This window comes from Neopsephotus bourkii, unplaced genomic scaffold (genome assembly GCF_033783945.1).
Source record: "Neopsephotus bourkii isolate Nb327-2 ecotype Australia unplaced genomic scaffold, CSIRO-AGI_Nbou_v1 NB_1370, whole genome shotgun sequence".
In the NCBI taxonomy this organism is placed as follows: domain Eukaryota; kingdom Metazoa; phylum Chordata; class Aves; order Psittaciformes; family Psittacidae; genus Neopsephotus; species Neopsephotus bourkii.
Genome location: NW_026901849.1, coordinates 376,329 through 392,123, shown reverse-complemented (window position 1 = coordinate 392,123; position 15,795 = coordinate 376,329). Strand labels below are relative to the sequence as shown.

At 61.2% G+C, this 15,795-nt stretch overlaps 3 protein-coding genes across 3 annotated transcripts; all 3 read left to right on the top strand.

Annotated features, from left to right (window-relative positions):
* The first annotated feature begins 1,566 nt into the window (after nucleotides 1-1,566).
* Nucleotides 1,567-5,162, top strand: LOC133219592 (membrane primary amine oxidase-like). Its single transcript, XM_061367006.1, has one exon. The coding sequence runs from the start codon at nucleotides 3,128-3,130 to the stop codon at nucleotides 4,772-4,774; it is 1,647 nt and encodes a 548-aa protein (XP_061222990.1). The 5' UTR covers nucleotides 1,567-3,127; the 3' UTR covers nucleotides 4,775-5,162.
* Nucleotides 5,163-6,803: 1,641 nt separating this feature from the next.
* On the top strand, nucleotides 6,804-8,722 carry LOC133219632 (membrane primary amine oxidase-like). Its single transcript, XM_061367063.1, has one exon. It carries the CDS (start codon nucleotides 7,073-7,075, stop codon nucleotides 8,720-8,722), a length of 1,650 nt encoding a protein of 549 aa, XP_061223047.1. The 5' UTR covers nucleotides 6,804-7,072.
* A 1,641-nt stretch (nucleotides 8,723-10,363) lies between these two features.
* AOC2 (amine oxidase copper containing 2) lies at nucleotides 10,364-14,946 on the top strand. The gene is made up of 4 exons (XM_061367005.1): nucleotides 10,364-12,597; nucleotides 13,561-13,846; nucleotides 14,038-14,167; nucleotides 14,627-14,946. The coding sequence occupies exons 1-4, from the start codon at nucleotides 11,028-11,030 to the stop codon at nucleotides 14,909-14,911; spliced, it is 2,271 nt and encodes a 756-aa protein (XP_061222989.1). The 5' UTR covers nucleotides 10,364-11,027; the 3' UTR covers nucleotides 14,912-14,946.
* Nucleotides 14,947-15,795: the final 849 nt, after the last annotated feature.

The window sequence follows — 15,795 nt, the reverse complement described above, 5'->3', positions numbered from 1 at the left end:
CCACCTCAGCCCAGTGCATGGGACTCGGACACCTCGTGTGGTGTCTCCTTGAGACTGCAGCATCCATTGCTGTGTGTGTTCCTTTCCTCTCTTGCCTGCTCCCTGCATGTGGTGCCGAGGGAAGGGCTGTCCCCGGCCTCAGTGTCTCCTGCTGGGGGAGGCTCAAGGACACGCTCCTGCGCTCCCTGTGCTGCTGGGGCCTGACAGGCAGGAGCTGGGCTGGAAGCCAGGAGCAGGGGGGGGTTTCTTGTCCATGACCCTCACCCCTCAGTGCAGGGGTTTGTGCTCTGCTCTCTGAGTGGCACTGCTGACAGCCCAGCTCCTGCACGGGACCGTTAAACTCGGGCAGGAGAACAAAGGCACAGCAGTGGGGTGCAGACGCAGACGCTCCCATCCGCAGCCGCCGTGGGGAAGGGTCAGGCAGTTCCCACTGTTCTGTTGTACAGGAGCTGACCCCGTGAGATGAGGGAATGGGAGATTTCCAAAGGCTGAGGTCTGGACTGGGGCGTGCTTCAGCCTTGCCTGTGTCGGGAGCGTTGGCACAGGGTTTCCTGTGCTGTTCTCTCCCAGGTGTCTGCCAGTCCTGGAGTTTCTGCTGCCTGTCTCTGGGTTTGGTTTCTGTAGATGTGGGAGGCTGGTGTTGCTCCCTCCACATCTCTGTGCGAGCAAACCCCAGCAAACTCCCTCCTTGTTTTGTCTGGGAGATGTCTGCAATCATCAAAGGCACCAATGGGCAGTGTCCAAAAGAGCTGGGAGCCAGAATACCAGGAGGAGGATGTGAATTCTCCACATCAGATGTGGGCTGGAGTGAAGGGCGTCAAACACCATGAACCAAACAAGCCATGAACAAGTTATGCTGCTGTTTGAGAGACATGGCTTAAGCTGCATCAGGCTTCTTTTGGAGAAGGCACCACGAGCATCTCAGTGATGTGGCCCTTAAAGATCCCTGAGTGCTTCCATCAGGAAGGTATTGACATGGCTCTGCAGGCTCCGTTAGTTACTCTGCTCCCTGAACTTCCTGCTGCAAGATGTTAGGGCTGTTCAGTCCTAAACATTGCTCCCAGCAAGTGCAGGCTCATTCTTGTGTTGTTTGTAAGAAGCTTTGCAAGTCCTCATCTTGAGAAGCACAGCAGAAGTGGATAGGGTTTGATAACGTGGTATCAGACACGCACCCATGGCACACACCCTGCAGGCCGGTCCTGTGGCCCTGGGTGTGTGCCATGCGCTGGTTTGTCGTGGGGATGTCATTCCAGGTCAGGGTTGCTCTTTCTTTTCCAAACCCCGACATGCACAGAACCAGGGCTGTTCCCACCCTTTATTTTCAGACGTCTCCCAGGCGAGCTGCAGGGTTGAGTTGTGATTTGTGGGGCACTAAAGCCTGTGGAGCTCATCCAGTTCTTTAAAGTACTGCTGCGCTGCTTAGAAAATGACCATCTGTAATTGCAGCCTCTGCCTTGACCTTTAGGGACTTGGGATGCAAAACCAAGAGGCAAAGTGAAAACTGGAGGCTCTGCTCTTTGTGTCAGTGTGAGCGCTGTGCCTGCAGTCTCAGGGGCTTGTGCATCCTCTTGGATCAGGTCTGTAGGTGTGTGTTGGTGCAGAGCACTTGTGGAATGCCGGGTGAAACAGATTCCCTGCTCCAGGCTTACATGGAAAGGGAATTTTTCTTTCAGGCCTAGCCCCAAGTAACCCTCAGAGCCTTGACAGCATCCATTGAAAGACTGACTTGGATGTCAGCGCATCTTTGCTTAATCTGTGGCTGCTCAGAGGCGTTCTGCCACTAGAGGCCAGCTGGGGAGAGCAGGGTACCTCTGAAACCTGCAGCTGCTGCATCCCCTGCAGCCAAGGCTCTGTCCTCATCTCTCCCATCTCTCCCCATCACTTGCGTCCGTGCCCTCCTCTGGCACTGCTGCCACGTGCACCGGGAGCCGTGGCTCTGCCGGCGCTGGCGCAGCGGCCGGCGAGGCAGCAATGACACATTGCTGGCAGGGAACGGGCATGCGTGTCCCTGCCCTGCACAGCTGCAGCCTGGGCTAAAGAAGGCTGAGGCTGCCTGTGGTGGTGAGGATAATGGAGCGTGTCCTATGGCAATGTGGCCTCCTGCCTGCCAGTGTGGTGTCTGGTGAGCACGGCCGGGAAGCTGTCGGGGGGAGGATGAGAAGGGCCAGGGTGAGGTGAGGTGAGGCTGGCAGCAGGAGTGGAAATGTTGGGTTGAATCTCCAGCCATGGCTCTCTTGGATGCCTTCTGCTTCCCAGCACCAGTGGGGACAGGCAGGGATTGGAGCTGCCTGACCCCCAGCCTCTGCTGCGTGGCAGGATTGAGCCCCAAGCCCTGGATGCCACCGGCTTCTCGGGTCCCTCAGGTTGGGGTGGCTTTGTCCTTGAGCGAGCCTCTCAGGAGCTGCGCTTCGGTCGCCTGTGAACTGGAAGCAGAGACCGAAGCTGCGAGGGCTCGTCTCAGTGGAATGAATGAGTTCATGGCTGCTCGGAGGTGCAGACTGAGAGCCGGTTGTTCCCAGCGCACCGGTGCCTGAAGCTCATCCTGAGCCACCTCTCTCCATGCCTGCCAGAGCTGCTCCGGTGCTACACAAGTGATGTGTTCTCCGCAAAGGCTTTCATGGGGAGGATTTAAGATAAAATAAATAACAAGCCACTGCAAGCTCGGAGCGGGGCTGCCCGGGACCGTGTTTACAGGGAGGCAGCCTCAGACACGAGGAAACGCAACGAGTGGCAAAGAGGTGGAATTCTACAGCATGGCAACAATTCCCAGCTTGTCAGAGGCGCGCAGAGGTCGCAGGCACCTCGGGCTGACGACAGGAGCTGCGCTTTTACAGGCAGCCGCAGGAAGCGAGGTTGGACGGAGCGAGTAACGGAGTTGTGTGGAGCCTGTCTGAGTCACTGACCCTGCATCCCCACTGCTGCCTTCAGACACTGCTCGGGCAGGACAGAGGAGGCTGCAGTGAGAGATCTGCCCTTTCTGGTCACCACCAAGCTCGGGTCTCCTCCCCTGGCCTCTCCCAGTGCTTTGTGCTCACCCTGCTCACCCATCCAGTGCAGGGAAACCGAGAGAGGAGCAGCTGGAAACCCCGCTCCGAGCTGCTGCGAGAGCCCAGGGACCAGCAGAGCCATGAACGTGAGAACCGCGCTCGTGCTCCTCGCTCTGGCTTTAGCCACCGTATTGGCGCTGGTCTGTGTGCTGCTGACCAGGGGCAGGGCCCCCCCTGCCTGCCCGCACCAGCCCCCAGTGCAGGAGGACCCCGACGGCGGCCAGAGCCTGGTCTTTGCGGACCTGACCCCCGCCGAGCTGGCCCAAGTGGTGCGGTACCTGCAGGGACACCTGGGGCTGCGGCTGGTGGACGCCGCGCGGGCAAAGCCCTCCGACAACTGCATCGCCTCCGTGGAGCTGCAGGTCCCGGCCAAGGCAGAGGCGCTGCGGTTCCTGGACGGGGCGGGGGCTCGTCCCCCCCGCGAGGCGCTGGCTGTGCTCTACTTTGGGGAGCAGGCAGAGCCCAACGTCACCGAGTACGTGGTGGGGCCGCTGCCGGCGCCGGTGTATCACCGGGACGTGACGGTGCGCAGGTACGGGGGGAAGGTGCCGTACCACCGCAGACCCACGCTGGCTGTCGAGTACAAGCAGCTGGCCGGGTTTTTAAAGAGCCAAGTGTTCCCCGCAGCTCCATCCTTCATGCGTCAAGTGATGGAGTACGATGGAGGCAGCCTCGCAGCCCTGACGGCCGCTCCCCGCGGGTTCCAGTCTGGAGACCGCATCACCTGGTTCGCCTTGTTCCAGAACGTGAGCGGGTTCTTCGTGCACCCGGTGGGGCTGGAGGTGCTGGTTGACCACAGCAGCCTGGACATCTCCCAGTGGGCGGTGAGCAGGGTCTTCTACAACGGGCAGTACTACAGGGACATGGTGCAGCTGGAGAGCGCCTACGTGCAGGGTCGCATCAGCGTGGAGAAGGTGAGGAGAGCGCCGCGGGACGGGGACTTCTCGTCCATGAAGCCGCGAGCGCCTTGGGCCGCGCTGTTCCCTTTGCAGTACGAGCCGCAGGGTCCCCGCTACAGCGTCAGGAACAACCACGTCCTCTACCAGGCGTGGAGCTTTGCCTTTGGGATGAGCGCGAGCACGGGGCTGCGCCTCTTTGACATCCGACACAAGGGGGAGAGGGTTGCCTATGAAATCAGCGTCCAAGAGGCAATGTCCGTGTACGGCTCCAACTGCCCCGCAGGGATGTCCACGAGGTACATGGATGGGAGCTTTGGCATCGGGCGCTACACCTCCCCCTTGGTGCGAGGGGTCGACTGCCCCTATTTAGCCACGTACCTGGATGTGCACTTCCTGGCCCATTCTCAGGTCCCCCAAAGCACTAAAGGTGCCATCTGCATCTTCGAGCAGAACCTGGGCTCCCCGCTCAGGCGCCACTACTCCAACCTGCAGTCGCTGTACTACGGGGGGCTGGTCAACTCTGCCCTGGTCCTTCGGTCCATTGCCACCGTGGGCAACTACGACTACGTCTGGGACTTCATCTTCTACCAGAACGGGGCCATTGAAGGCAAGGTCCAGGCCACGGGGTACGCGAGCTCATCCTTCCTCCATGGGGATGGCCTGCGATACGGCAATAGGGTTTGGGAGCACACGCTGGGTACCATACACACCCATTTCATCAACTATAAGGTGGACTTGGATGTGGGAGGTAGGTCTGGGTCTTCCTTTACTGCCTGCCATTATCCTGGTAAACCCCAATGCCGTGGGGGGTTGCCTCCTGTCTGTTGAGCCCCTCATAAGTAACATCTGAACTCTGCTTTTCCACTCTCCCAAGCTCTTCTTTCACTGCAAAGTCATTCCTATGCATGGAGCAGCCTGCTGAGGTGATGGAGGCAGTGGGAATTGGCTGGGAGCTGCGTGTCCAGGCCAAGGAAAGTATGAAGGTAGCAGCTGTAAAATGTTTGTGTTTCCTGGAGGCCTCCGCCTGGCACGGGGCTCATTGCCATAGGACCGGCCCCGTCTGCAGGGCTGGAGGTGGGAACCGGCTCTTTGGTGCCTGATGCTGCTCCTGCTGCTCTGGTAACGTGGGGGAGTCTGTTTTGTACCCTGACTGCCCAGCGTGAGCCTGGCAGCAGGACCGGTGCCCTGCGGGGCTGAGCTCGTGCAGCTCCATCCTGCTCCTCCTGTAGGGAAACACAGGGAAGCTGCATCCCAAACCCCCGGCTGCGGGGCTGCCGCAGTGAGCCAGCGAATTCCCTTTGCTCCTGCTCCGAGCCCCGGGTTTTGGCTGCAGATCCCTGCGGAGCTCTGTGAGTGCAGAGCAGCCCCTTGCTGCTGGCTGCCCCATGACCCTCCAAGGGCTCTGCTTCCCCTTAAAGGCCATTGCAGCGGTTGCAGGCTCGGGAGGTGCGAGGGCAGCGCTGGTGGTGTTTGGTGCTCCTGTGAAACGCAGGGGGAAGAATGTTCAGCATCTGCACGGGAGCAGAGGCTGTGGCTGCAGCAGAGCGAGGGGAAATGCAGCTCCAGTGACTGCTGCTGCATGCGGGAGTGATGTGCATCCAGTGCCGCTGCTCCAGCGGCCTCTCTGGTACCCGCCTGTGGTGCCGTGGTTTGTGTGGCCTTGGAAGGCGTTGTTACAGCCAGGAGCAGGCTGGATGCTGGTTCCCTCCCTGTGAGTGAGGCACGGAGATGTGCTAAGACCCAGTTCCTGCCTGGTGCCGATGCTCAGCTCCCTGCTCTGCTTCCAGATCTGGAGCCCCTGCTGCTGCAAAACGCTCTTGAGAAGAGCAGTGTGAGAGCCGAGACCCATTCCCCAGCCAGGGAGGGGAGCCCTTTCCCAGCAGCGGGGCTCAGCAAAACTGCAGCACAGCAACAACGGGGCATGTCCCACAGGGGCTGCTTGCATCCTCATCCGAGGCTGCTGTGGGACCTACAGGGGAAAAGGGCGAGGATGGAAGTGAGAATGAAAACTGAAGCTCCTGAATTAACATGATCCCAAGCGTGCTGAGTTGATCCAGTGGTTGCAGCCTCAGCCCAACCCTCCCATCTGTGCCTCAGGCTGTCCCCACCAGCAGGCAGTGACATGGACCACGCTCCTGTGCTCCGTCCTTGGCTCTGATGGAGCATCGCTGCCGCCTTGCACGGGGCCACAGTGGGAGCAGCCTTGCAGGAACTGGTGCCAGTGCAGGAGCAGGCTCCTCATGCTGCAATGGGGTGGCCCTGACCCCTGCTCGCTGCTCTCTATCGTGTGGTCAGGAATGTGGAGCTTTCCTGACAGAGGCCATTTCTGTCTGGAACCGCTTCTGTCCGAGGATCACGTCCTCTGGAGTGGGGCTGGGTTGGCTGAATGGGGACAGATTTGTCCCCTTGGTCACCCTGCAGCCCCTCCTCTCCCTGCTGCAGCAGCTCCCGGGGCTGCCTCTCGCTTGGGGTTGCTCCCAGGGGTTTGCTGGGTGCTGCCGGTTCTCGCCGAGGAGCTCCCTCCTGTCTCAGGTTGTCTGCCCACGGCTGGAGCCCGGCTGCAGCAGCCGAGCCCCTTCCCGCAGGGCTGGGAGGGACGGGGAGCAGGGACAGGGAGAACTGGCCTGGGGAGGTGCTGAGGAGCTGCAGGTCCTGGGCTCTCCTGGAGCTCCCATTCCTCAGGGAAGCAGGGCTGGTCCCAGGGCACTGAGGTGCAGAAGGATTGACCTGGCTGAGCTTCCCCCCCGCCATCGCTGCGCTCCCACAGGAGAAGGGATGGGGTCCCATAGGAGATGCTGCAAGAAGCAAACACCCCTTGGGCAGGCAGAGGATGGGGCTCTGCGGTGTCACCCTGCAGCAGAGAAGCCCATCGGGAGCTGGGGAGTGAGTCAGGCACCGGCTCCGGGGTGGCTTCCCCGCGGTGTCTGGGGTGGGGAGCAAACAGGATGAACTGGCTGGGACCTGTGATCTTCTCTCAGCCCCATGCAAGCTCCAGGCTCCATCCCCACCTCCTGAGACGCTTTTACGCCCACAGACGGCACCGGGATTAAGAGCCTGGTCTGCAGGAGAGGGACGTACCCTGGATGCTGCAGCCGAACCCTGCTCGTGGGCTCTGCACTCGGAGAGATGAACCCCCGGCTGCCCTACGTGCTGCTGCTGGGGGCTGCGGTGGTGATCTTGGCTCTGTCCTGCGTGCTGCTGAGCAGGGGCAGGCGATCCCCTGGCTGTGAATCCCAGCCCCGCACCGAGGAGGAGACGGGAGCCAGGAGCCAGAGCCTGGTCTTTGCGGACCTGACCCCCGCCGAGCTGGCCCAAGTGGTGCGGTACCTGCAGGGACACCTGGGGCTGCGGCTGGTGGACGCCGCGCGGGCAAAGCCCTCCGACAACTGCATCGCCTCCGTGGAGCTGCAGGTCCCGGCCAAGGCAGAGGCGCTGCGGTTCCTGGACGGGGCGGGGGCTCGTCCCCCCCGCGAGGCGCTGGCTGTGCTCTACTTTGGGGAGCAGGCAGAGCCCAACGTCACCGAGTACGTGGTGGGGCCGCTGCCGGCGCCGGTGTATCACCGGGACGTGACGGTGCGCAGGTACGGGGGGAAGGTGCCGTACCACCGCAGACCGATGCTGGGCAGTGAGTATGAGCAAGTGGGAGCTTTCTTGAAGACGGCGGCGTTTGCAGCAGCGCCGACCTTCCTGAAGGAAGTCCTCGAGTACGACAGCACCAATGTGGTGTTTGAGAGCGCAGCCCCTCACGGGTTCCAGTCTGGAGACCGCAAGTCCTGGTTCGCCTTGTTCCAGAACGTGAGCGGGTTCTTCGTGCACCCGGTGGGGCTGGAGGTGCTGGTTGACCACAGCAGCCTGGACATCTCCCAGTGGGCGGTGAGCAGGGTCTTCTACAACGGGCAGTACTACAGGGACATGGTGCAGCTGGAGAGCGCCTACGTGCAGGGTCGCATCAGCGTGGAGAAGGTGAGGAGAGCGCCGCGGGACGGGGACTTCTCGTCCATGAAGCCGCGAGCGCCTTGGGCCGCGCTGTTCCCTTTGCAGTACGAGCCGCAGGGTCCCCGCTACAGCGTCAGGAACAACCACGTCCTCTACCAGGCGTGGAGCTTTGCCTTTGGGATGAGCGCGAGCACGGGGCTGCGCCTCTTTGACATCCGACACAAGGGGGAGAGGGTTGCCTATGAAATCAGCGTCCAAGAGGCAATGTCCGTGTACGGCTCCAACTGCCCCGCAGGGATGTCCACGAGGTACATGGACAGGAGCTTTGGCATCGGGCACTACACCTCCCCCTTGGTGCGAGGGGTCGACTGCCCCTATTTAGCCACGTACCTGGATGTGCACTTCCTGGCCCATTCTCAGGTCCCCCAAAGCACTAAAGGTGCCATCTGCATCTTCGAGCAGAACCTGGGCTCCCCGCTCAGGCGCCACTACTCCAACCTGCAGTCGCTGTACTACGGGGGGCTGGTCAACTCTGCCCTGGTCCTTCGGTCCATTGCCACCGTGGGCAACTACGACTACGTCTGGGACTTCATCTTCTACCAGAACGGGGCCATTGAAGGCAAGGTCCAGGCCACGGGGTACGCGAGCTCATCCTTCCTCCATGGGGATGGCCTGCAATACGGCAATAGGGTTTGGGAGCACACGCTGGGTACCATACACACCCATTTCATCAACTATAAGGTGGACTTGGATGTGGGAGGTAGGTCTGGGTCTTCCTTTACTGCCTGCCGTTATCCTGGTAAACCCCAATGCCCTGGGGGGTTGCCTCTTGTCTGCTGAGCCCCTCATAAGTAACATCTGAACTCTGCTTTTCCACTCTCCCAAGCTCTGCTTTCACTGCAAAGTCATTCCTATGCATGGAGCAGCCTGCTGAGGTGATGGAGGCAGTGGGAATTGGCTGGGAGCTGCGTGTCCAGGCCAAGGAAAGTATGAAGGTAGCAGCTGTAAAATGTTTGTGTTTCCTGGAGGCCTCCGCCTGGCACGGGGCTCATTGCCATAGGCCCGGCCCCGTCTGCAGGGCTGGAGGTGGGAACCGGCTCTTTGGTGCCTGATGCTGCTCCCGCTGCTCTGGTAACGTGGGGGAGTCCGTTTTGTACCCTGACTGCCCAGCGTGAGCCTGGCAGCAGGACCGGTGCCCTGTGGGGCTGTGCTCGTGCAGCTCCGTCCTGCTCCTCCTGCGGGGGAGCACCGGGAGGCTGCATCCCAAGCCCCCGGCTGCGGGGCTGCCACAGTGAGCCAGCGAATTCCCTTTGCTCCTGCTCCAAGCCCTGGGTTTTGGCTGCGGATCCCTGCGGAGCTCTGTGAGTGCAGAGCAGCCCCTTGCTGCTGGCTGCCCTGCCAGCCTCCAAGGGCTCTGCTTCCCCTTAAAGGCCATTGCAGCGGTTGCAGGCTCGGGAGGTGCGAGGGCAGCGCTGGTGGTGTTTGGTGCTCCTGTGAAACGCAGGGGGAAGAATGTTCAGCATCTGCACGGGAGCAGAGGCTGCGGCTGCAGCAGAGCGAGGGGAAATGCAGCCCCAGTGACTGCTGCTGCATGCGGGAGTGATGTGCATCCAGTGCAGCTGCTCCAGCGGCCTCTCTGGTACCCGCTGTGGTGCCGTGGTTTGTGTGGCCTTGGAAAGTGCCGCTGCCGTCGTTACAGCCAGGAGCAGGCTGGGTGCTGGTTCCCTCCCTGTGAGTGAGGCACGGAGATGTGCTAAGACCCAGTTCCTGCCTGGTGCCGATGCTCAGCTCCCTGCTCTGCTTCCAGCCCCGGAGCCCCTGCTGCTGCAAACTGCTCTTGAGAAGAGCAGTGTGAGAGCCCAGACCCATTCCCCAGCCAGGGAGGGGAGCCCTTTCCCAGCAGCGGGGCTCAGCAAAACTGCAGCACAGCAACAACGGGGCATGTCCCACAGGGGCTGCTTGCATCCTCATCCGAGGCTGCTGTGGGACCTACAGGGGAAAAGGGCGAGGATGGAAGTGAGAATGAAAACTGAAGCTCCTGAATTAACATGATCCCAAGCGTGCTGAGTTGATCCAGTGGTTGCAGCCTCAGCCCAACCCTCCCATCTGTGCCTCAGACTGTCCCCACCAGCAGGCAGTGACATGGACCACGCTCCTGTGCTCCGTCCTTGGCTCTGATGGAGCATCGCTGCCGCCTCGCACGGGGCCACAGTGGGAGCAGGCTTGCAGAAACTGGTGCCAGTGCAGGAGCAGGCTCCTCACGCTGCAGCGGGGTGGCCCTGACCCCTGCTCGCTGCTCTCTATTGTGTGGTCAGGAATGTGGAGGTTTCCTGACAGAAGCCATTTCTCTATGGGACCGCTTCTGTCTGAGGATCGCGTCCTCTGGAGTGGGGCTGGGTTGGCTGAATGGGGACAGATTTGTCCCCTTGGTCACCCTGAAGGCCCTGCTGTCCCTGCTGCAGCAGCTCCTGGTGCTGCCTCTCGCTTGGGGTTGCTCCCAGGGGTTTGCTGGGTGCTGCCGGTTCTCGCCGAGGAGCTCCCTCCTGTCTCAGGTTGTCTGCCCACGGCTGGAGCCAGGCTGCAGCAGCCGAGCCCCTTCCCGCAGGGCTGGGAGGGACGGGGAGCAGGGACAGGGAGAACTGGCCTGGGGAGGTGCTGAGGAGCTGCAGGTCCTGGGCTCTCCTGGAGCTCCCATTCCTCAGGGAAGCAGGGCTGGTCCCAGGGCACTGAGGTGCAGAAGGATTGACCTGGCTGAGCTTCCCCCCGGCATCGCTGCGCTCCCACAGGAGAAGGGATGGGGTCCCATAGGAGATGCTGCAAGAAGCAAATACCCCTTGGGCAGGCAGAGGATGGGGCTCTGCGGTGTCACCCTGCAGCAGAGAAGCCCATCGGGAGCTGGGGAGTGAGTCAGGCACCGGCTCCGGGGTGGCTTCCCCGCGGTGTCTGGGGTGGGGAGCAAACAGGATGAACTGGCTGGGACCTGTGATCTCCTCTCAGCCCCATGCAAGCTCCAGGCTCCATCCCCACCTCCTGAGACGCTTTTACGCCCACAGACGGCACCGGGATTAAGAGCCTGGTCTGCAGGAGAGGGACGTACCCTGGATGCTGCAGCCGAACCCTGCTCGTGGGCTCTGCACTCGGAGAGATGAACCCCCGGCTGCCCTACGTGCTGCTGCTGGGGGCTGCGGTGGTGATCTTGGCTCTGTCCTGCGTGCTGCTGAGCAGGGGCAGGCGATCCCCTGGCTGTGAATCCCAGCCCCGCACCGAGGAGGAGACGGGAGCCAGGAGCCAGAGCCTGGTCTTTGCGGACCTGACCCCCGCCGAGCTGGCCCAAGTGGTGCGGTACCTGCAGGGACACCTGGGGCTGCGGCTGGTGGACGCCGCGCGGGCAAAGCCCTCCGACAACTGCATCGCCTCCGTGGAGCTGCAGGTCCCGGCCAAGGCAGAGGCGCTGCGGTTCCTGGACGGGGCGGGGGCTCGTCCCCCCCGCGAGGCGCTGGCTGTGCTCTACTTTGGGGAGCAGGCAGAGCCCAACGTCACCGAGTACGTGGTGGGGCCGCTGCCGGCGCCGGTGTATCACCGGGACGTGACGGTGCGCAGGTACGGGGGGAAGGTGCCGTACCACCGCAGACCGATGCTGGGCAGTGAGTATGAGCAAGTGGGAGCTTTCTTGAAGACGGCGGCGTTTGCAGCAGCGCCGACCTTCCTGAAGGAAGTCCTCGAGTACGACAGCACCAATGTGGTGTTTGAGAGCACAGCCCCTCACGGGTTCCAGTCTGGAGACCGCAAGTCCTGGTTCGCCTTGTTCCAGAACGTGAGCGGGTTCTTCGTGCACCCGGTGGGGCTGGAGGTGCTGGTTGACCACAGCAGCCTGGACATCTCCCAGTGGGCGGTGAGCAGGGTCTTCTACAACGGGCAGTACTACAGGGACATGGTGCAGCTGGAGAGCGCCTACGTGCAGGGTCGCATCAGCGTGGAGAAGGTGAGGAGAGCGCCGCGGGACGGGGACTTCTCGTCCATGAAGCCGCGAGCGCCTTGGGCCGCGCTGTTCCCTTTGCAGTACGAGCCGCAGGGTCCCCGCTACAGCGTCAGGAACAACCACGTCCTCTACCAGGCGTGGAGCTTTGCCTTTGGGATGAGCGCGAGCACGGGGCTGCGCCTCTTTGACATCCGACACAAGGGGGAGAGGGTTGCCTATGAAATCAGCGTCCAAGAGGCAATGTCCGTGTACGGCTCCAACTGCCCCGCAGGGATGTCCACGAGGTACATGGACGGGAGCTTTGGCATCGGGCGCTACACCTCCCCCTTGGTGCGAGGGGTCGACTGCCCCTACTCAGCCACCTACATCGACACACACTCTCTGTCCGAGACCCTGGTGCCCAGCAAGAGAAAGGCCTCTCTCTGCATCTTCGAGCAGAACCTGGGCTCCCCGCTCAGGCGCCACTACTCCAACCTGCAGTCGCTGTACTACGGGGGGCTGGTCAACTCTGCCCTGGTCCTTCGGTCCATTGCCACCGTGGGCAACCATGACTACGTCTGGGACTTCATCTTCTACCAGAGTGGGGCCATTGAAGGCAAGGTCCAGGCTACAGGGTACACAAGCTCATCCTTCCTCCATGGGGATGGCCTGCGATACGGCAATAGGGTTTGGGACCGCACACTGGGGACGATACGCACCCATTTCATCAACTATAAGGTGGACTTGGATGTGGGAGGTAGGTCTGGGTCTTTTCTCTCCTATGTGGCATCTCTGAATACTTTTAGACCCCTAAAACTTGACGGTTTTGGTCCTTACACAGACTTCTCTTTCCATGTGGATGGGGGGGTGTGCTCCCACAGACCTGCCTCCCTTCGGTTCTTAGAGCAATGAAAAGCTGCTGCGATGCAGGGGTGCTTCCCCCTCTGTCCATTGCAGTCACCCCTCGGTGCTGTGCAGATGCCTTCATGCCCGTGCTGGGTCCTTCCCCTCCTGGCCATGCACAGCCCCTGCCCCTGTCCCAAGCCCCACATGATGGCAGTCAGGGTTGATCAAGCTGTTCTGTGGGTTCATTCCTGCTTCCTGGAGCTGCCTTGGGCTGTTTCTGCTGCTGGTGTGCGCTGGGGCACAGGGGCAGGCACTGAGCATGCGGCTCCTGCTCAGAGCAGCAGCTCCGGTTTGCTTTGTCTTTGCCATCTTGTCCCTGGCTTCGTTTGCTCCTGAGCTGCTCCCGTTGCTCTGAACCTCTCGCCCATCCCTTTTCTCTCTGGGAGGACCTGAACTGTGCAGCAGTGCTCCAGTTCTGTGATGTGCAAATGCGCTCCGAGCCTGGGCTCTTCCTGGTGCTTTCCAGCTCCCAGGGCTCATGCTGATGAGCACAAACACAGTGCCTGGATCATCAGGTGCTCGACTTAATTAGAGTCTGCTTGCATTGGGAAGCAAACCTGTTCTTCTGCACTGGGATGGGGCTCTCCTCTGTCTCTCACAGAGGGGGAGAGTCCCCATGGGTGGTAGCGTTGCCTTGGTCAGACAAAGCTAGAGCCATATGTAAGTGCACACAGCATCATGGAGCACTGTAACTGCTGTCACACGCAGGAGCTGTGCTCAGAGCCTGGGCTGCAGGTAGTGAGGATGGGGAGATGTCCACAGGGAACAGGGGACTGCAGGGATGCTCCTCAATGACTTTGCTTCTGCTTCACAGGGGTGAAGAACTCCCTGGTGGCCCACGACATGGCCTTCGAGATGGTGCGGGCTCCCTGGAACCCAGAGCAGCAGATAGAGCGGCCACGGCTCACCAAGCAAGTCCTGGACACAGAGGACCAGGCTGCCTTCCGGCTCCAGGCAAAGATGCCCAGATACATCTACTTCGCAGCCAACAGCAAGAACAAGTGGGGCCACCAGCGTGGCTACAGGATCCAGGTCACCAGTTCTGCAGGGGACCATGTCCCCGAAGCCAGCCCCATGGAGAGGGCCATCAGCTGGGCAAGGTCAGGCTGCTCTGACTGGGGCAGCAGGCTCTTGGAGATGCCCCCAGCCCCACTGTGTGGGAAGGGTGTTCCCTGGTGGGGAGGAACAGGGAAAGTGCTCTCCTGGGCTGGGGTTGCCCCATGGGAGCAGGGGGTGGGTTTAGCTCTGCCCTGTCCCAGGGCGCTGCTCCCATCTCTTGTCTTCTCCTCAGGTACCAGTTGGCCGTCACCCGCCGGAAGGAGGAGGAGCCCACCAGCACCAGCATCTACAACCAGAACGACCCCTGGACGCCCACCGTTGCCTTCGCTGACTTCATCAACAATGAGACCATCACCAATGAGGTGAGCCGGGCTCCCCTGGGCTGGAGCTGTGGTACCCAGCCCCAGAGCTGCCCCAGTGGGAGAGGAACAGCCCCGGGGAATGAGGGAAGCGGTTTGAGCATCCCCTTTGCTGTGTACCTGGTGCTTTGGTCGGAGCGCAGAGGTCATTGTGCAGAGCAGGAGCTTGTTTTTCCCTATGGAGAAATGCAGCAAAACAGGAAAATCCCTGTGGAGCCAGAGCTTGGCTGCAGAGCTCCGGGCAGGGCCCTTGCTGCCGGGTGGGCATCTACAGCCATGGCTGGGGACAGGTCTTTGGGAAGGGAGGGGATCTCTCCTTGGAGAGGGGAGCTCTCGGTGTGGGAGCAGCCAGGCTGGGTCCCCTCCTGCTCTCCTGGAGCTTTCCATGGCCCCTGGGCACGTTCTGGTCGTTGCTCTGCAGGGCTCTGCAGTAACCACGCTCTTGTGGCTCTTCCCTGCCAGGACCTGGTTGCCTGGATAACCGCTGGCTTCCTTCACATCCCGCACTCGGAGGACATCCCCAACACTGTGACAGTAGGAAACTCGGTGGGCTTTCTCCTGAGACCCTACAACTACTATGACCTGGACCCCTCCATCTACTCGCACGACGGGGTGTTCTTCACCAGTGAGCAGGATTTCACAGCCTGTGAAGTCAACCCCATCGCGTGCCTGCCCCAAACTGCTTCTTGTTTGCCAAACTTCCCCCCCTTCACCTATGATGGCTTCCAAAACATGAGCAGGCTTTAATGCCAGAGGACAGTGTTGGGGGCACAGAGGCCCCAGGCTGCCTGCTCTCTCTCACTGGTTCGGTGGAGTTGTCTCCATTGCCAGTTGTGCAACAACTTCACTTTTTACCATTGCTTTCAGATAGTGCTCTGTAAAAGGGAAGCATGGTCTTCCTGGCGTGGTGCTGCATGGGAGGTCTATGTGAGCTCTGCTACTTGCTGAATTTGAGTCTGTCGCAGAGGGAAAGCGAGGAGAAAGCCCTGTTCCTGTGCTCTAGAAGCAAGCGCTGTGTAGTGCCTGTCTCAGGTTAAGAGAATGAAAACGGTTCTGGTCCAGTGCTCTCTTCGAGTGTCTCATTCTTATGACTTACAGCAGTGTCTGCTGCAGGGATGCTGCGGGGTCTCTGCTGTGTTTCCTTAACCCACAGACCAGGCTCCGGGTGTCCGGGCATGGGACGGTCCAGGGATGGGCTGGGGAGTCCCAGGGCTCGGTGGGGACAGAGCCAGGACCCTTCTGGGACGCAGGTCCTGAGCTCTCACTGCGGGGTGCAGAGGGGACCATTGCAGGGAGGGGTCTCATGGGCCCCCCTGTGCAAACCACACAGACTTCATGAAGCCACACAGAGAGCCCAGTGCAAGGCTCGTGCTGCTGCTGTTTACCAGAGTGCTGAGTGGGTCCTGGAGCCCTCATCCCCCTCCTCACAGCCTTATCTATGCCAGCATCAGGAGGTGCTTTGGGGGGCACCAGCCACTGTCCTCTCCCTCCTTCCCAGCTGCAGGACCATGCATGGGGGGGCTGTCAGCAGTGTGCGGTGCTGCAGTGTCTGCACAGGCTGTGGAGGTGCTGCTGGTGATGGTGGGGCTGTGGCGCTGGGCTCAGCGCTGCTCTGCACAGAGGAGCATCGT

Coding starts and splice junctions, on each gene's coding strand:
- LOC133219632 (XM_061367063.1), top strand. CDS start 7,073: ATGAACCCCCGGCTGCCCTACGTGCTGCTGCTGGGGGCTGCGGTGGTG.
- LOC133219592 (XM_061367006.1), top strand. CDS start 3,128: ATGAACGTGAGAACCGCGCTCGTGCTCCTCGCTCTGGCTTTAGCCACC.
- AOC2 (XM_061367005.1), top strand. CDS start 11,028: ATGAACCCCCGGCTGCCCTACGTGCTGCTGCTGGGGGCTGCGGTGGTG. Junction 12,598..13,560: donor GGTGGACTTGGATGTGGGAG/GTAGGTCTGGGT, acceptor TCTGCTTCACAG/GGGTGAAGAACTCCCTGGTG. Junction 14,168..14,626: donor ATGAGACCATCACCAATGAG/GTGAGCCGGGCT, acceptor CTTCCCTGCCAG/GACCTGGTTGCCTGGATAAC.